At 34.6% G+C, this 19639-nt stretch overlaps 1 protein-coding gene across 3 annotated transcripts in view; it reads left to right on the plus strand.

Annotated features, from left to right (window-relative positions):
- Positions 1-19639, plus strand: part of AXDND1 (axonemal dynein light chain domain containing 1) — a 169121-nt gene that overhangs the window by 129639 nt on the left and 19843 nt on the right. For all 3 annotated transcript variants that reach the window (XM_007480883.3, XM_007480885.3, XM_056815593.1), the window contains 2 exons: positions 19097-19216; positions 19365-19466. In XM_007480883.3, the coding sequence (XP_007480945.2) occupies positions 19097-19216; positions 19365-19466 (222 nt within the window). The remainder of the gene's footprint in view (positions 1-19096; positions 19217-19364; positions 19467-19639) is intronic.

Consider the following 19639-nt stretch of genomic DNA (forward strand, 5'->3'; position numbering starts at 1 on the left):
GACTAGTGTATTAGGAATCTGATATTCCAAAAAGCAAAGTATCTAGGACTACAACAAAGAATTAAGTACCAACAAAACAACCTTATCTTCCAATGGAAAAAAAAATGATGTTGAATGAAATAGAAAACTTCCAGGTATTACTGACCCAAACAAATAAAAAACCCCAACAAAAGCCCCCCACAATAACAAAGCTGAAAAATTCAGTGAATAAATTTGATATTCAAAAGAAGCAAAAAAGGGTAAGCAGAAAGTAAAAACTAAAGGGATTCAAAAAGCTTTTAACTGATGATATTCCTACACAAGAACATGATAATTAAGATATTTATGGTACTTAAGATATTTTAAGTACTCAAAGTACTGATGATACTTAAGAATTTTATCACTATTAGGGTAGAGAGAAGGAATATACATAGACAGAAGGAAAGGAGTAAGTGAATAGAATGGGATGGTATCCAAAAAAATAATTTAAGAGGAATATATTGGGAAGAGAGAAAAAGAGAGATAGAAGGGGTAAAGAATCTCAAATGAAGAGATGTGTAAGAATCAATACAGTGGAAGAGAAAATGGTGTAGGGGTAGAAGAGTATAGTCAGAAGAGTATAGCAAAGTGGATTAAAAACTAGAGGTCCACAATATACTATCTATAAGAAACACACTTAAAGCAGGGAGACACACATAGAATATAAGTGAAGGGGGAGTAGAATTAATATTTTGCCACAGATAAAGGAAAAAAAAGTAGGGCAAAGCAAAAGTAAAAACTGATCTTATCAAAAGAGATAAGGAGGAGGGGGACAGGTAGCTGGCTCAGTAGATTGAGAGCCAGGCTTAGAGATGAGAAATTCTGGATTCAAATTTGGTCTCAGACACATCCTATCTGTGTATCCCCGGGCAAGTCACTTAACTTCATTGCTTAGCCTATACCAGTCTTCTGCCTTGGAACAGACACAGTATTGATTCTAAGAAGAAAGGTAAGGTTTTTTTTTTAAGAGTTATAAGAAGGAAATGACATCTTGATAAAAGGTACCATTGACAATGAAGTAATGTCAATACTAAACATATGTGCACCAAATGACATAACATGGAAATTCCCAAAGGAGAAGTTGCATGACTTATAGGAGGAAAGATGATAAACTATAGTAGTTGTCACAGTTAAAAGAGTGGTTGCCATAAACCGTGACAGCGAAAATATGGTTTCAAGACTTTGAATTGTCAAAACTGTAAAGATAATTTTTAGTGTCTTTATTTTATATCAAAAATAAAGTGGTTGCCATGGGAAAAATTCCCAAATATGAAATACCCAAGTCAGCTGGGTTTTAATGGAGATTTTAATTAATACAAATAAGGAATTAAGGAAAGGAAGAAGAGAAAGAGGAAATAATGAGAAAAGGGCTAGGCCAGCCTAGGCTTAAGCCTTAAGAGAGAGACTAAGTCAGTCTTTTATCAACTCACCACAAGATCCTTCCAAGCAAAACTCTAGTGTTCAGAGAGACCCTCCAGTATAGCTCAGGAAGCTGAACTAAGTTCAGCCACCAAGAGAGAGACCAGCCTCCAATTCAGCTCCATAGCTGAATTCCCTCAGAGGCCTAAAGCTCTTCCTTTTAAAGAAAAATTTCTCCTATGTCACCTCCCCTAAGTTTTCACATCTACCAATCACAGTAGACATTTTCACAGGACTGACCATTCTTAATTCACACCTTAGTAGACTAAAACTTTTGAGTTATTCACATCTGTCATCACCTTCTCTGGGTAGACTAAAACCTCACACCTCTTGCTAAGCTTGTTTGAACTTTTAGTGATTAATTTGACCTTCATAGGTACTTAGCACCTTTTTGTATTAGATATAAAAATAGACCCAGCTTAAGGGTTTTAGCTTTACTTTAAATATGGGTTAAGTACTTTTCATTGTTCAGTAAGGAGTTTACAACTTTATCTTTCCCTAAAGTATGCCTAAATATGGGTGGAGTAATGTAAAGTTCTCACATTCCTGATCAAGTACTTTCATTGTTTAAAATGGGGAATGGTCTTAACCAAATGTTCTAAGGTAGAGTCTGAGAATTTTTAACATTCACAAGTCTGAGAAATTTTAAGATTCACATAGTAGAGGACCTCAACCTCTCCCTCTCAGGATTAGATAAAATTGACCACAAAATAAACAGGAGTAAAGTTAAGGGGGCAAGTAGAAATTTGGAAAAGTTTGATATGATAGGATTTTGGAGAAAACTGAATGGGAAAAGAAAGGAAATATATCTTTTTTCCAGCACTATTGGCAGCTTCAAAAAATTGACCATATAAAAGGACATAAAATCTCATGACCAAATGTAGAAAAGCAAAAATACTAAATACATCCTTTTCAGACTATAAATCAATAAAAAATACTTTCAATGAAGGACAGAAGAAAAAAAGACTAAATATTAATTGGAAACTGAATAATCTTATCCTAAGGAATGAGTGGGTCAAAGAACAAATCATAAAAACAATCAATAATTTTATTAAAGAGAATGACAATAAGTAGACACCATATCAGATTTTTGGAGATGTAGCCAAAGTAGTACTTAGGGGGAATTTTATCTCTAAATGCTTATATTAATAAAACAGAGGAGGAACAGATCAGTAAATTAGGTGTCCAACTTGAAAAAACTAGAAAAAGAACAAATTAAAAATCCCAAATAAATACCAAATTGGAAATTCTGAAAATCAAAGTAGAGATTAATAAAATTGAAAGTAAGAGAAGTATTGAACTAATCAATAAGATAAGGAACTGGTTTAAGAAAAATAATAAAATAACCCACTAGTTAATTTGAATTAAATTGAAAAGTCAAATTATCAGTATAAAAAATGAAAAATGTGAATTCCCAAACAATGAAGAAAAAACTAATGCAATTATCAGGAGTTATTTTACCCAACTACATGCCAATCTAACAGTCTAAGTGAAACAGATGAATATTTAAAAATATGTGAATTGCCCAAATTAAGAGAACCCTATCACAGAAATAGAAATAATCATCAAGGAATTCCTTGAGAAAAAAATCCCCAGGGCCAAATAAATTTGAAAGTGAATTCTACTAAACATTCAATGAACAATACATTATAATGCTATATAAAACTGTTTAGTAAAATATGTGGAGAAGGAATTCTATCAAATTTCTTTTATGACACAAATATGGTGCTAATATCTAAACTAGGAAGAGAAAAAAACAACAGAGGAAGAAAACTATAAACTAATCTTCCTAATGAATATTGATGCAAAAACTTTAAATAAAATACTAACAAGGAGATTACATTATATCACATAATGACCAGGTGAGTTTTGCACCAGGAATGCACACAAGTTTCAATATTAGGAAAACTATCAGTATAATTGACTTATTTCAATAATAAAACCAATAGGAGCTATATGATTGTTTCAATAGATGCAGAAAAAGCTTTTGACAAAAAAACAACATCCATTCTTTATAAAAAACATTAGAGAACATTAGAATAAATGGAGTTTTCCTTCAAATGATAAGTGGCACATATCTAAAACCATTAGCAAACATTATCTGTAATGGGAATAAACTAGAACTCTTCCGAATAAGATCAGGGTGAAGTAAGGATGCTCTTTACCACCACTATTATCCAGTATTGTATACTAGAAATTCTAGATATAGCAATAAGAAAAGAAAAAGAAATGGGAAGAACTAGAATAGGCACTGGAGAAACAAAGTTATCACTCTTTGCAGATGATTTGATGATATATAGAAAGAAAACGCCATAAAATCAACTGAAATACTAATAGAAACAATTAACAACTTTAGCACAGTTGCAGGATATAAAATAACCAAAATAAATCATCAGCTTTTCTATTTACCACCAACAGAGTTAATTAGCAAGAGCTAGAAAGAGAAATTCTATTTAAAATAACTATAGACAGTTTATCTACCAAAACAAATCTGGAAATTATATGAACCCCATTACAAAACACTTTTCACATTAATAAAGTCAGATCTAAACAATTTGAAAAACATTAATTGATCATGGATAGGCTGAGCCCAGTGTAAGAAAATTGACAATTCAGCCTTAATTAAACTATTCTGTGCCATTCCAATAAAATTACCAAGAAATTATTTCATAGAAATAAGAAAAATAATAAAATTAATTTAGAAGGACAAAGGGTCATGAATATCAAGGGAATTAATGGAAAAATTATAAGGAAGGTAGTTTAGCCACACCAGATGTCAAACTGTATTACAAAACAGTAATCATCCAAATGATCTGAAAATGTCAAAGAAATGGGGTAGTGAATCAATGGAATAGATTATGTAATTAAAAACAGTAATAAAATGACCATCGTAACCTAGTATTTAGTAAAACCAAACAGCCAAGCTATTGGGGGAAGACCTCACTAACAAAAACTGCTGGGCAAACTGGAAAACTGTGACAGAAACTAGGGACTGACCACCATCTCCCACCATATACTAAGAAAAAGGCAAAATAATTACATGATCTAGAAATGTGGTTGATAATATAAGCAATAGTTTACCTGTCAACCTATGGATAAGAGATTGCCGACCAAACAAGACCATAGAGAACATTATGAGAAGTAAAATGGATATTTTTAATTCCATTAAATTTAAAAGGTTTTATGTGAACAAAGCCATTGTTGCCAAGATTAGAAGGGAAACAAAAAATTGGAAAGTTTTTTTCTAGCATGTGTCTCTGACAAAGGTTTCATTTCTTAAATATGTAGAGAACTGATTCAAATTTAGAATGATACAAAGCATTTTCCAACTGATAAATGGTCAAAGGATTTGAACAGGTAGTTCTCAGATGAGGAAATTAAAACTATCTATAGTCATATTAAAAAATTCTCCAAATCACTATTGATTATAGAAATGCAAAGTAAAACAACTGTGAGATACCACCTCACACCTATAAGACTGGGTTAATAGGACCAAAAAGGATAACGATAAATGTTGGAGGGGATGTGGGAAAATATGCTGTTGGTGGAGTTATGAACTGATAAACTATTTTGAAAATTAATTTTAATAACATTTCCACATAAGTTTTCCAAAATTATTTAATCCATATTTTCTCCCTCCCTTCTTCTCTCCCCTATCCTGGAGCTGGCAATAAATTCAATCCGGATTATACATGTATTCTCATGTATAAAATATGCATATATACATTTTTGTGAGTGAATAATCTTATAGAACCAAACACCCAAAACATACCCAAAATAAACAAAGCATAAATTATATGTTTTCATCTATATTTCTACTCCAACAGTTCTTTCTCTGGAGGTAGATAGCATTCTTTTTCATAAGACCTCAGAATTGTCCTGGATCACTGTATTGTTGTCCATAGCAAAATCTATCACATTTAATCGTTCCACAATATTGCAGTGTATAATATGTATAATGATCTCCTGTTTCTCCTTATTTCACTATGCATTAGTTAATGTAGGTCTTTTCAGCTCTTTCTGAAATTATCCTTTTCGTCATTCCTTATAGCACAATAGTATTCCATCACCACCATATGCCACAATTTGTTCAGCTATTCTCTAATTAAGGGACATCCTTTTAGTTTCCAATTCTTTGCCACCACAAAAAGAGCAGCTATAATTATTTGTGTATAAATAGGTCCTTTCCTGTTTTAAAAAATCTCTTTGGGATACAGAACCAGTAGTGGTATTACTGGATCAAAAGGCTTGCATTCTTTTATAGTCCCTTGAGCATATTTCCAAATTGCTCTCCATTCACACAACTCTACCAGCAATGCATTAGTGTCCAAAATTTGCCATATTCCCACCAACATTTATCATTTTCCTTTCCTGTCATGTTGGCCAATCTGATAGGTGTGGGATGGTACCTCAGAATTGTTTTAATTTGCACTTCTCTAATCGAGAGATTTAAAACATTTTTTCATATGATTACAGATGACTTAGATTTTTTCATCTGAAAACTGCCTATTCATATCCTTTTTCCATTTATCAGTTGGGGAATGACTTGTATTCATATACATTTTACTGGTTTACTGGTTCTTTATATATTTGAGAAATGAGACCTTTATCAGAGAAATTTGTTATAAAAATTTCACTCCAATTTACTGTTTCCCTTCAATCTTGTTTGCTTTTGGTTTTGTTTGTATAAAACCTTTTAAATTTAATATAATGAAAATTACTCATTTTACATCTTGTAATAGTCTCTATATCTTGTTTGATCATAAATTCTTCTATTCTCCATAGACTGGGCTGATAGACTGTTCTATGTTCCCTATTTAACTTACAATATCACTCTTTATGTTTAAATCATATACCCACCTTGGCCTTGTCTTCATATAGGATGTGAGATATTGAGCTAAACCTAATTTTTGCCATACTGTTTTCCATTTTTCCCAACAGTTTTTGTCAAATAATGAGTCCTTGATACACTATTTTGAAGAGCAATCTGAAATAATGCCCAAAGGCCATAAAGCTATGTATACCCTTTGACACAGCAATACCACCCAATAGGTCTGTATCCCAAAAAAGATCAAAGAATAAAGAAAAAAGATGTACTTGTACCAAAAAAAAAAAAACATTTTAGCAGCTCTTTTATAATGGTAGCAAAGAATTGGAAACTGAAGGGATGTCCATCAGTTGAAGAATGGCTAACCAATGTGTGGTATATGGGTTTAATTTAATACTATTGTTCCATAAGAAATGACAAACAAGATGATTTCATAAAAACCTGACTTATATGAAGTGATGCAAAGTGAAGTGAACAGAACCAGGAAAACAACAGTATACAGTAACTGAAATATTGTAGGATAATCAGCTTTGAAGGACTACACTATTATCAGCAGTGTGAGAATGCAAGATAATCTAAAAAGACTTATGATGAACAAAACTCTCCATAGCCATAGAAGGAAAAGTTGGAATCTGAATGCATATCAAAGCATACCACTTTTCACTTCTTTCATGAGTTTTTTCTTATATGTGTGATATAGATCTTATTTCATGGTATGAGGAATATGAAAATATGTATTTCATGACATCACTGATCATATGCACTGAAGAGAAGAATTTCTTTATAAAGATAATTGTCCAAATTTAAGAAGAGGTACTCAATGAAGAAAATAATTTCTTAAAAATGACAATTGGGCTACTGTGAGCTAATGAATACAAAGTATCAGGAAATAGTAAAGTGGAAAAAAATGAAAAATGGAAGAAAATATGGAAAATCTCATTGGAAAAATAATTGACCAGGAAAATAGATGAGGAGAGATAATTTAAAAATTATTGGATTACCTGAATGCCATGATTTTAAAAAGCATAACCATCATATTTCAAGAAATTAACAAATTGCAGAGAGTAAAGTAGAAATTAAAAGAATACACCAATCTCCTCCTGAAAGAGATCCCAAAATGAAAATGCCCAGGAATACTATAGCCAAATTCTAGAGCTCCCAGTTAAAGGAGAAAATACTATAGGTAGCTAGAAAAAAAAATGAATTTTGTAAAGCCACAATCAGGAGAGCACAAGATTTAGTAGCTTCTACATTAGAGGATCAGAGGTCTTGGAATATTGTACTCCAGAGGGGAAAGGAGCTAGGATTACAACCAAGAATTACCTACTTGGCAAAATTGAGTATAATCCTTTAGGAGGGGGAATGGATATACAATGAGATAGAGGACTTTAAAACATTCCTAATGAAAAGACTAGAGTTGAATAGAAAATTTAACTTTCAAACCAGACTCAAGAGAAACATAAGAAGGTGAACAGGAAAGAGAAAGCATGTGGGATTTAAACAAGCTTAAAACATTTATATTCCCACATAGGAAGATGATACTTGTAACTTCTAAGAATTTTATTATTATTAGGACAGTTGGAAGAAGTATAGACTGAACTGATAGAGTCTGAATGTAGATCAAAGGATAATTATTTAAACATCATTTTTCTTCTTTAATTTTTTGGAGGGGTCTGTGTTTTACTTCAAAACATGGTTTATGTAGATATATTTTTAGCATGACTACCCATGTATAATCTATTTCAAACTGCTTGCTTTTTCAAGAAAGGGGAAGGGGAAAGAGAGAGGAGAGACTTTTGTAACCGAGAAAATGTGGGTTTCAAGACTGTGAATTGCCAAAACTGTAAAGATAATTTTTAGTGTCTTAATTAAATCAAAAATAAGTGGTCACCATGGGAAAAATTCCCAAATATGAAATACCCAAGTCAGCTGGGTTTTATGGAGATTTTAATTAATATGAATGAAGGAATTAAGGGAAGGGAAAGAGACAGAGTAAAAGGAAATAGTAGGAAAAATCCTAGGCCATTTGGCCTAGGCCTAAGCCTTAAGAGAGACCAGTCAGTCCCTTATCCACTCACCACAATATTTTGTCCCAAGCAAAACTCCAACTAAGTTCAGAGAGCCAACCCCTCCACACTAACTCCAAAACTCCAACTAAGTTCAGAGAGAGACCAGCTCCTTTTAAAGAGAAATTTCTCTTATGTCACCTCCCCTAAATTTTCACATCTACCAATCACAGTAGACGTTTTCCCCAGGACTGACCATTCTTGGTTCACATCTTCTTTTGTTATCACCTTCTCTGATTAGATTATATCTTCTGAATATTTCGCATCTCTTTGCTAAGCTTGCCCTTTGTAAGTTGCTTGACCTTTTTAGTGATTAATTAATTTACTCACAATTTCCCCCTCTATGTACTTTGGTGAGACCTTATTCTGTGTTAAATAATATCAAAACCAACAAAAGAAACAGATTGACAGATAAAGTTAGTAGAACTTACTTGGGCCTGAAGTGTATAAAATACCAACCTTCAATTGAAGATTTAGCCAATGAAATTCAGCAACAAAAAAGTCACTAATAGGCAGACTAGTTAAAGAATTTCCCCTCCCCCTCACTTATTAAGGTTCACGGCACCCCACACAAGTTAAATAATATCAAGACCAACAAAAGAAACCAACTTTCAGATGAACAAAGAAGTCACTAAGTAGGTAAGTTAAATAGTTTTTGGTTTATTAAATACAGTTATATATTACAATTATACCTTTTTGTTATTTAAACTATAAATATTGTAAAATTATGGGTTTTTTTCTCAAAGTTATATACCACCCAAGTTATGCTTGGTTTTTTGGCAAATTTTGACACACTAAGCTCAAAAGGTTGCCTGTCACTTCCCTAAAACCTGACTAAACTTCCCTATTACTTCAAAGGATTTTCTACTTCATAAAATTCCAGGTGATCTCCACAGTTTCACAGTTTCCTGAAGTCTCAAGTATTTTTCTCCTTGTTCCAAAGAGCCTCAGGGATATCCTGGGAATGTTGGTTTTTTGTATTGTGAGAAAAATACCCCTACTCCCTTATACATGATTAGATTTTAATGTTAGTGATGGCTTTCAGATAATCATAATTCTAAGATAATTAGTATAATTCATGATTTTAGAAGGCATTTTACTTATATCTTAGTAAAGTTAAAAAAAAACCCTGCTTAACTTAGGCCTTAAAGTTAGCCCCACCCTTCTGAGTTCATGTATCATGGACCCTTGCTTGTATCAGATATGCGTCAATAGATTTGACCTTAAATTTCATAACCAGATATGGTGTTAACCATCACCACCCATCCTTATCTGTAGTGGGTCCAGAGAACATCCTTCTCCTCCCAATAATCATCAAGTGACTCTTGGGTAATGGTCAAAAGATCTCTCTCACCAAATAAGGGGTACTAACCTATGAACAAATAAGGGTTGCTTCCTAGTTGAACTAACAGCCTAATTTCTGGGTGACTTTGTCCTTTGAAGGTTATGATTATACTTTGATATTCTTTGTACTTGTATGGAAAACTTTACTCTTACTTTAAGGTTATAAAAGAGGGTTCCTTCCAGTGTGCTGGGTCTCCTGGTATTTATCAGGGGTCTGGCTTTGTTGGAGGATTTGTTCCTCTTCCAATAAACCTAAATAATTACCTGGCTTGGAGAATCTGACTTTATTCAAAATGACTAATTCTTAAAATTTTGCAAGTTTTTGGTGACTCTGCTGGGACTTTGAATAAGTGGTCTTGTCATTTGGGGGGGGGGTTCTCCTCCAGGAAGGGAAACTTTATAAGTATACCCTTGGGATTTTTGTCCCTGTTTTCCCTTCCTCAGAGAGGGTTGACTTGTGGGGAAACAAACCCTTTTCTTATGCTCAGAAAACTATATCCAAGAAAGGTAAGTGAATAAATCTTTGGGTTTTTTTTTTCCAAAAACTTGTTTGAAAAAAGTGCTCAGACCCTTTCTTTCTTGCTTTCTAATTGCTAAAAATCCCTTTTGTATAAATTAGTTGTAAAACTGATTTAATACAGAGTCTATTGCAAGGAAGCTACACTTCTGCTTTTTCTTTTGCCAAGTTATATGTAAAATTTAAGAGGCAGCTGATGAAATAATAACAGTATTGGGTATCTGTCTAGGTTTGCAAGTTATTTGTTTATGGTGATCTGTTCTTCTGTTTTGGTGTTAAGGCCATTCTGAGATTTATCCTCATATTTTGGGCAACTAGCACTGAGCAGATAACTTGGGTTTTTGTTTTGTTTTGTTTTTACTTTTTTGACTTGTACCTGGGTGAAGAGTATTGGGGATAGGTGGGTCATAAAGTTGAGAACAGTAGCTGGAGTGGTTGTCGAAAGAAGTTCACTTGGATTACAATCAGATTTTTTTGAGTGAGAACGATACAATTGTAATCCAGATGAATTTCTTGATCTATCTCTATCTCTATCTCTATCTTTATCTCTATCTCTATCTCTATCTCTATCTCTATCTCTATCTACATCTACATCTACATCTATATCTATATATCTATAATGAGAGAGACAGACAGAGAGACAGAGAGAAAGCTGCCTCATCTCAGGAGAAATATCATAGAGTTTCCCCACTGAAGCCAAAACTTTGCGTAAGAGCTCTAAGATTTAACCCTTTACTGGGTATTTCTATGCAGCTCACTAAGTTTGGCTCAGAGTGCATGCTTAAGACTCCCCACAGAGCAAGGAAAAATTGAACAAAGCATAGAGGTCTAGGCTGTCAGTAGGTTAAGTGTTCCTTTTTGACAGGTTCTGCAGCCCTGACAAAAGGATGCCTTTTTAAAATGGGTTCTAGACTTTCCAGGGGAGGCATTCCAGTGGACTCTCCCCTAGACAAAATTTTAATTGCTTGGGATAATGGAGATCTGCCTATAGACAAAGGAAAAGACAGAGACAAATCTATTGAATATTGCTTTAATTGATGTAAAGCACTTAAGAACTTCTGTCCTACATTTGGAACTCTAAATGTTTATGCTAAGGATAAATTAGAAACCTTTTTAGGGAAATAAGAAAGATGTGAGCAACTTGAGTAAAGAGGAATATCAAAAGGAAATGGGAATCTATCCAGTATTACCTGCTCCTTTGCCAGAATCCCCCATAGCCTCTCCCACTTATTTTGAGGTGGAAGCAGAGCCAGAAAAAGAAAACAGGAACCCTGCTCAGAGCAGAGCAGAGAGCAAACTAGAGAACTGAAAGCAGCAGTTAGAAAATATTTGATTTGTTGTAAAAGAATTACCTACTATAAATTTTAAAGAAAGCCAACCAGAGTGATGAGCCGAGGTCGCAGGACTCCCATCGGTGAGTCTCTCACTGGGGTAAGGAGTGTGGCTCTGGGTTTACAGGAGGGTCAATCCCATCTAAGGACCATGCAGACCAGTCTCTTAGAGCAGGAGTAAAGTATAATAGATTGGGGTCTACAATTTATAGGGTAGATGATATGGCCAAAGGGGATTAGGTAGCGTCACACAGAAGCAATGATAAGTAATGATTTACAAGATAAGGATAATGGAAATGAACTACTGCAGTGGTTCTCAACAGGAGTTTCTATATGTAATGGATCCGTATGTCAGTGGGTGACTCCCTAGCTGGGTTTCTCATGGAATTCTTACACCAGTGGTTTCTTGGCAGGACATCTAGTAACTTGGGAGAAAAATGGGTTGAGTTCATGCTAAGGGGAAAATCTACTGTGTCTTGCTGCTTCTAATTTAATGGCTGCCTATAGGCCTTGCATTCTATGTTTCACTCTCACTACTGGGGCTACACCAGAGAAAGAATAATAATTGCCCCCTTTGCTGTCCCTGAGCTGAATGAGAATTAAGGAGAAGGTATCTCCCCCTGCTTTCACTTTCCAGGAAACTTAACCAATAACAAAGAACCTCTATAGGACTCCAATATTGTAGGAGATAAGAGAAACATTAGAGGTAACTTAATTAGAGGAATGAAGTTTTTCTCAGATAAACCAGAGAATTATATGTAATAAGTTAAGACCCCTATAAGATCTGATGATAGATTAAACCACATAAACCAGAGAAAAGCTAGAATAACTAATGCAACCTTTTAAAATTAGTCCTTCTTAAATATCAAGGAGTACTTTTCTGAAATACTGCACAGGATGGTACAAGGAACCTATTGCTTTGGAAGAAAAAGGGAAGGAAGTAATCCCAAAGTCAGGTAAGAAAAGTAAAGCAGTTTTAACCCCTGTTCAACAAACACCTCAAGATCATCGTAGAATAGGGTTAACAGGATGTTGTTACTGTTGTAGAATAAGAGGACACAATGCTCAATACTATTATAAGAAAAAGAGAGATATTGAAAGGAGCAATTTTGGTAACAAACAAGTAACAACATGGGTTGAGACTCAGGCTAAAAACTGGAATCAAATTAGGGAAGTTGCTTTGGCCTGACAGTGTGGGGAAAAAAAAACAGCAGAGAATGAGTGCATGGGCTATAATAAGACTCTCTTTTACCTAATGTTATTTGATGTAAATGTTCTTTTACTTAATCAATACTGGAATATGATTGTCAGATATCTATTGGGTAAATCAATAATTGTTATGCAATATTATGGTTATTATTGTTAATTTGTTTGATGAAAATTTGTTGATGTAGTAAGTGAATATAATGTTGAAAATTTATGTGTTGCACTGTTAGGCCAGGATAAAAGTCTCTCAATCCTAGAATTCTTACCTAAAGAGGTTTGGGTGAATTCTCTTTTGTTTCCAAAGGAAGAAAATCACCATCTGTGCCTCAGTAGGTCTACTTGCCCTGATGGTAAGCCCATTTATTTCTGTGACTGGGATTTCCTTGTTATGCCACTTATTTTTCAGTATTGATTGGTGTAGTGCCTTCCAATCTACCCTTATCAAACCCGAGCCCCAATATTTGTTGCATTTACCTGATTAAATCACCAGTTTCACAAGTCTCATAAACTCTCCACAAGAATTCTATTAAAGGACTTACCAACTCCAGTGTAAAGATGATTTGTTCCTGGCTTCCCCAAGCCATGAAGTTGCTCTTTTTGACTCAGGAACTCTCTTAGCAGGGACACAAAACATCTCAGGCACCAGGAAAAAAGGACTTTTTCCCAAGGAACCTTAGCAGGACCTGTCAGTATCAAGGACCAAGAGACAGGTATGTTCTATTCAGGGGTCAGCTGGCTACTTGCCCTAGAGTTCAACTTTTGGGGAGTGTGTTTAGCTGTGTTTACTGCAGCTTCTGTTGCTGCTACACCACCAAATGTAGGCTTCCTTAAACCAGAGACTAGTTAGAAAATTGGGAAATGTAAAACATCACTGTCACCTTTAATCCCCATTTGATCTTCATTTATTTTGGGGAATTCTTACATGACTGTAAAAAACCTATAAAAATCCCACTATTTCCCCCCAGTAAGAGAAGGGAGCTAAACAGAAACTACTGTAGTTTGGGGGTACAGGAACTGTGGTGTTTTTTTGAGGTCAGCTTCTCTTTTGCTGAATCCAAGCAGCCAGGAAGCTAATTTTATTGCCTTTCCAAGAAAGAAAACTAATTCACCTCCAAAAATCACAGCCAAAGAAAGGCCCCGCTTGCACAATGACACTTCCAAGTTTCTAGAAGTGTTGCTGGGGACACTGAGGCTGGAGAGAGCAAAGATATATGGCCAATTATCATCTATGAAGACATCCATGAAGATAAAGAAGACAAAGAGATAAGGATAAAATGTAAACTAGATTTCAGGGGTTCTGGGTGAGTACAGAAGGTAAACCTTTTCTTTCAAAAATTGTTATCACCAAGCCCACCTGGCAATTCTTGCCAGAGGTCATTATGGTGTGCAAGGCAATCCCAGTCACTATAAAAAGGGCAGGGGTGGTTCCCAAAATCACTTCAGGACTTTCCAAGATAACATTAGGAGGTCTACAATGTATTACTTATTAATATGATTCAAAGGGGGTATATATGGTGGTCTTCTTCTAATATATATTTTTTATTTGAGTCTTTACACATGAATTTAATTGCTTGTTATAAAAATTGTTTATAAATTTGTTACAAATTGAATATTTATAATATTCTTTAGTTATTCTTGACAACTTAACAAGAGGAGGGAACCTTTTCTTCTAAAAGCTAATCAGGAATATTTGGGATTGTAATAAATTCAAGAAGGAACATGAATTAAAGAAGATAAAAATTATAAGCTGAAATTTGTTTGGGTGTACATGTAGATAATCTGGAATTTGAGTGGAATTAAAGATTAGAGCCAATAGAAGAAAGTACAAGAAGTATTGAATGAGAATTTCAAATTAGTTTTAAAGTGCTTATCTTTTAAGCAGGTGAGATGAAGAAGAGACAGATAAGAAAGTATGAAAGATAGAGTGCCAATAAGAAATTTTAATATAAGGAAGTTTTATAGATATATTTGATCCAGTTATTGCACATGGGACTATTCATATTTTGGTTTAAGTTTATGACACAACTATGTATACCTTAGAGAAGGGATAATAATAATATAATACAGTTTTTGAAAAGTAGTTTTTAAAAGTTTTATAGTTATTATTTTGAAAAATAAAATCAGAAATATGCTTAAAAATAAGGTTAGAAATAAAATTGAGTCACAGGAATATAGTTTTTAAATTAACTTTGAATGTATGATAATATAGAAATGTTACAAAATTGTTTACAGAAAAAAGTTTATAGAAAATATAGGAGAAAGAAATTTTAGAAGAATGTTATACAAATTGTTTTATAACTGAAATTATTTTAGTGCTAAAAAATACTGTTTTGGCCTGCATTTGAAAATTTGTTTAGAAAATAAATTTTAATGTAAGTAATTGAAAAGATCTGAGATCCTAACCCAAACCTAGCAAATCCATTCTTCCTACAACTTAAAAAAAAAAAAGAGTAAAACATCTTGCTCTCCAAATGAATTTCTCTGATAATTCTGTTAAGTATAGTATGGCTTCCATATGTTTTTAGGAAATTTTCCATGGCTGCATTAACCGAGAAAGAACTATTTCAAATCTCATAGATTGATAGTTCAGAATATAATACCTACAGACCCAGCAGAACTTATAACATATGTAAGAAGAGAATTCTATTGCAAATTACAGACTCTCAATAGAGAATCAGGAACATATTGAAAACAATGTTTTAGATACTGAAAGTGGGAAAAACTGATACTAAAGGAAATAGTGAAAATAAATGTAACTATCAGAACATGAAATCTAGAACAGTTCCAATGAAATCAATTCCTACTCCTCCCACACTTAAGAAAGCCTCTGTTACCTAGATCTTGTCTGTTATTTTGAGCTTTTGAATACCCAAATGTGCATGTTTCCTAGATGCTGTCATGAATTATGTACCCTAGACTATATAATAGATATACATGCCATGTTATATTAAATTAAAAGCCTTTGGATAGCATTCTTTGGTGGTATTCAACCTCACCGTGGCTAAACTTTAGGTGACCAACCCACCATGTCATCACTTTAGTCAAAAGCACATAGAAATGAGAGGACACTTTCTAGGCACTTTATGAGGTTACATACAAGTTCACAGAAATGAGTGGTGGTCCCTGTGAGCTCAGGAGAATCTATCCCTTCAACTCTTGGATTAAACAGAACATATTTTGGTCTTTTGACCTCATTTATGCCACATGTAGGTTTCATTTTCATCTTTACATTGGTTTAGGATTCCTATTAAGACTTGAGGATTCTCTAACCAAACTCATCAATTTTTTTAAGTCCAGAATTTCTCCTCTGAATGTTTTGTATCTTCTACTAAATCTTACCTTGTGTGTGTCTAGGTATAGGATTTCTCTTACTACCGTTAACTTAGGTTCTAGTTTTGAAGCCCCTCCTGAAAGCAGTTTGACTCCCTTGATCTATGCTGTTACACATATCTTAGGGAAAAAGAGGAAATAATTTTGCTTTTGCAACTGTCAATTACAATAACACAAACAATAATACAATTTTTATATGTGTTGGTCAAGATTTTTCCTCTTTTCCCTCAGGATGGGATAACTCTTGTGGAGTAGCCTATGTAATCCTTATTGAAACCATACAAAACCATACAGAAGGTTTGGTAAGAGCTTTACAAGACGTTTAGTTGCATGAGGACCTACAAACGAGATCTATTGGGGAAAGTTCTAATCCAATAGTAGCATATGGAAGTAGCCCTGTGTATTAATTTTTGGGCATTGATCCCCAAACTCGGAATTATACCAGTGATAGATTCTATAAAGAAATCATTCTCCTAATTTGAGGGACTGGCTCAGAATATAACAGTTACTATGATATACCCCTAGTGCTCTATAACAAGTTTCAGGATGAATTTCTGTTCATATGGGTATAAAATGAGCCTGTGCTATAATCAGTCTTACAGATATCAATTGTCATCATTAATGATATTAGAGAATTATAAAAATTACTAACTGATACTTTGCAAATAGTTCAACATACTCATATAAATGAAGATATTACATCTAAGTGGGACCCATCCTCATGGACAGCCACATGGTTTAATAACAGTGGCCTATTGCAATTCATTCTTTTTTTTTTTAAACCCTTACCTTCCATCTTGAAGTCAATACTGTGTATTGGTTCCAAGGCAGTAGAGCAGTAAGGGCTAGGCAATGGGGGTCAAGTGACTTGCCCAGGGTCACACAGCTAGGCAGTGGCTGAGGCCAGATTTGAACCCAGGACCTCCCGTCTCTAGGCCTGGTTCTCAATCCACTGAGCTACCCAGCTGTCCCTGTAATTTATTCTTAAAATGGGTCCTAATCACTTTTTTTTTTCTAAGTATAAACTATTGTATTACTCTAAATGTTATAGATTGTTCTTCAGGCATGAACTCTTTCAAAGAGGCTGATAATATCTTTAATCCTATTCAACTGCTTGTATTGTTTAATATTGGATCCACAACAGTGGAGGTTGGGCAGAGTTTATGACTCATAGAATGCAAAGCATCTGCAGGAAGTGAACTAGGACTCAGTGCAAATACTACCTGGGACTCTAGTGACTGTAGGAGTTTCCTGCCTCCTAATATTGTTGGTCCTTCTTAAGAAGTTAAGGCCACGCTTGGAGCACCTCAGCTAGCAACTGGCATGACTACAAACGGGTCTTTCATCTTCAGCTCCTGAAATGGACTTTTCTGAGCTAACTTGAACTTTACCTTTTGATGGACATGTGTCTAACCTCAAGCATCCTTCAACATGTTTTGTTCCTGGACGGCAAATTCAGTAACACTTACTGGTCCCTATTGTACTTTCTGTTATTGTCTTTACAGAGATGTTATGTTGTTTCTTTACTTAAGTGTACCCACTTACGTTATTGTTGCTCTGTTCCTTATTTGGTTCATCCCTAGACTGAGATGATCCAGCAGAAAACTGCTTGCAGTTTTCTTTGGATCAGAGGAGGGATAACGTGAGTGAGAAAAATACCCCTATTCCCTTATACATGATTAGATTTTAATGTTAGTGATGACTTTCAGAGAATCCTAATTATCATTCTAAGATAATTAGTACAAGTCATGATTTTAGAAGGCATTTTACTATATATGTTTTACACATATATGTATTCTTATAGACATGTTTTATATATATTGTTTTTAAAAAATCCATTAAAAAGCAACCCTTACTTGTCCATAGGTTAGGTCAGCAAGGAAGTACCCCTTATTTGGTGAGAGAGATCTTTTGACTCTTAGGTCAAGTGACCTAAGAGTCACTTGATGGTTATGGGGGTGGGGGAGAAGGATGTTTTCTGGATCCACTCTGGATAAGGATGGATGGTGTTATGTTAAGCAAAATTTTGCATCAATATCTTGCATTGGAAATCTCTAGCTTCCCTTGATTCTTACCATGTGTAACCTAACTATGGCAGAAATCTCCATTTAAAATTCCATTTTCTTCCCAAAAATCTCCTTTCTCCAAACCCTGCCTGTATAGGCAGCACAAGCCTCATGGGTAGAAATATTGCCCCACTCAGATATTGCTATTTTAATTGTTTAAAATACCACTTGTTATTTATATTTGTAATAATAATAGTAGATAACATTCATAGAGCACTAAATGGGAAGTACTTTATATACATACATTATTTCATTTGATCTCTACAACTAGCTACTAGATGTTTTACTACTCCCATTTTACAGATTAATAGTAGTAACATTGCTAGCATTTATATAGTACTTTAAGTTTTGCATAATGCTTTACATGTTTTCTCATTTGATCCTCAAAACAGTCTTGTGAGGTAAGCATCATTATTATTTTCATTTTCTAGATGAGACAATAGAGGCTGAGAGGTTAAGTTCAGGTTAGGTTAACCTGAAGCCTGCAAAGATGAGAGGAGTGGTATCTCAGGCAATGTTGGTGTGTGCCAGTTCACCAGAAAAGGTGGAAATCTTGGAGCCTCCCAGTGGATCTGTTCCTGGAGACAGAATTACTTTTGAGGGATTCTCTGGAGAGCCTGAGAAGGAACTGAATCCCAAGAAGAACATTGGGAGCAGATCCAGCCTGACCTCCTCACTAACGATCAATGTGTTGCTACATATAAAGGAGTCCCCTTTGAGGTGAAAGGGAAAGGTGTCTGTAAGGCTCCAACCATGCCCAATAGTGGAATTAAATAAAATCTCACCCCATGATCATGTAGCTAGGAAGTGTCTAACATAGTATCATAGGTGGGATTTGAATTCCTCTCTTAACTGCTTACACTTCCAAGCCAAATCTCTTTCTACTATACTATAACAGACTCCAAATAGAATCATATGTATTGAATACTCCAACCCTGTAAATAATAGTATTGCTTTTCTTTTCTCGACAGCTAATTGTGGATGGCAAGACCTATAATGTGACTGGATGGGAGGAGACGTTGGGCGAAATGGCACAGAAAAAGTTTGAAGAGATTTTTGAAATAGGACAGACTAAAGAAACAAAAAAAGAAGTAAGGCATTTGAAAAAGACTTAGATCATCTTTTTTCAGGAGCTGTGCTCTGAGGAAGATGTCGCCAGAGATGACACAAAAGGGAAATTGGATGGGGCTGGGAACTTGGAGTAATGCTCCCAGTAATCCACTTTTCATCTCCTTATAGGAAAAGAAGCTGACTCCAAAAATACCTCTTGTCCGATTTCTTGGAATAGATAAAAACGTCCGCACTAAACCTCTGGTAGTAGAAAGAGTGTTACCTACAGGGGTACGTGTCTGAATCACAACTATTTATCTCAACGTCCTGGGAGGGATAGGGACACAACAAGAATAAGCATTTATTAAGTATCGACTGTATGCCACATACTGCTAAGCATTTGACAAATATTGCACTTCATCCCATTGAAGGCTAGATTGACTATACAAACTGCCCTCATTATA

Source organism: Monodelphis domestica, chromosome 2, assembly GCF_027887165.1.
Source record: "Monodelphis domestica isolate mMonDom1 chromosome 2, mMonDom1.pri, whole genome shotgun sequence".
In the NCBI taxonomy this organism is placed as follows: Eukaryota; Metazoa; Chordata; class Mammalia; order Didelphimorphia; family Didelphidae; genus Monodelphis; species Monodelphis domestica.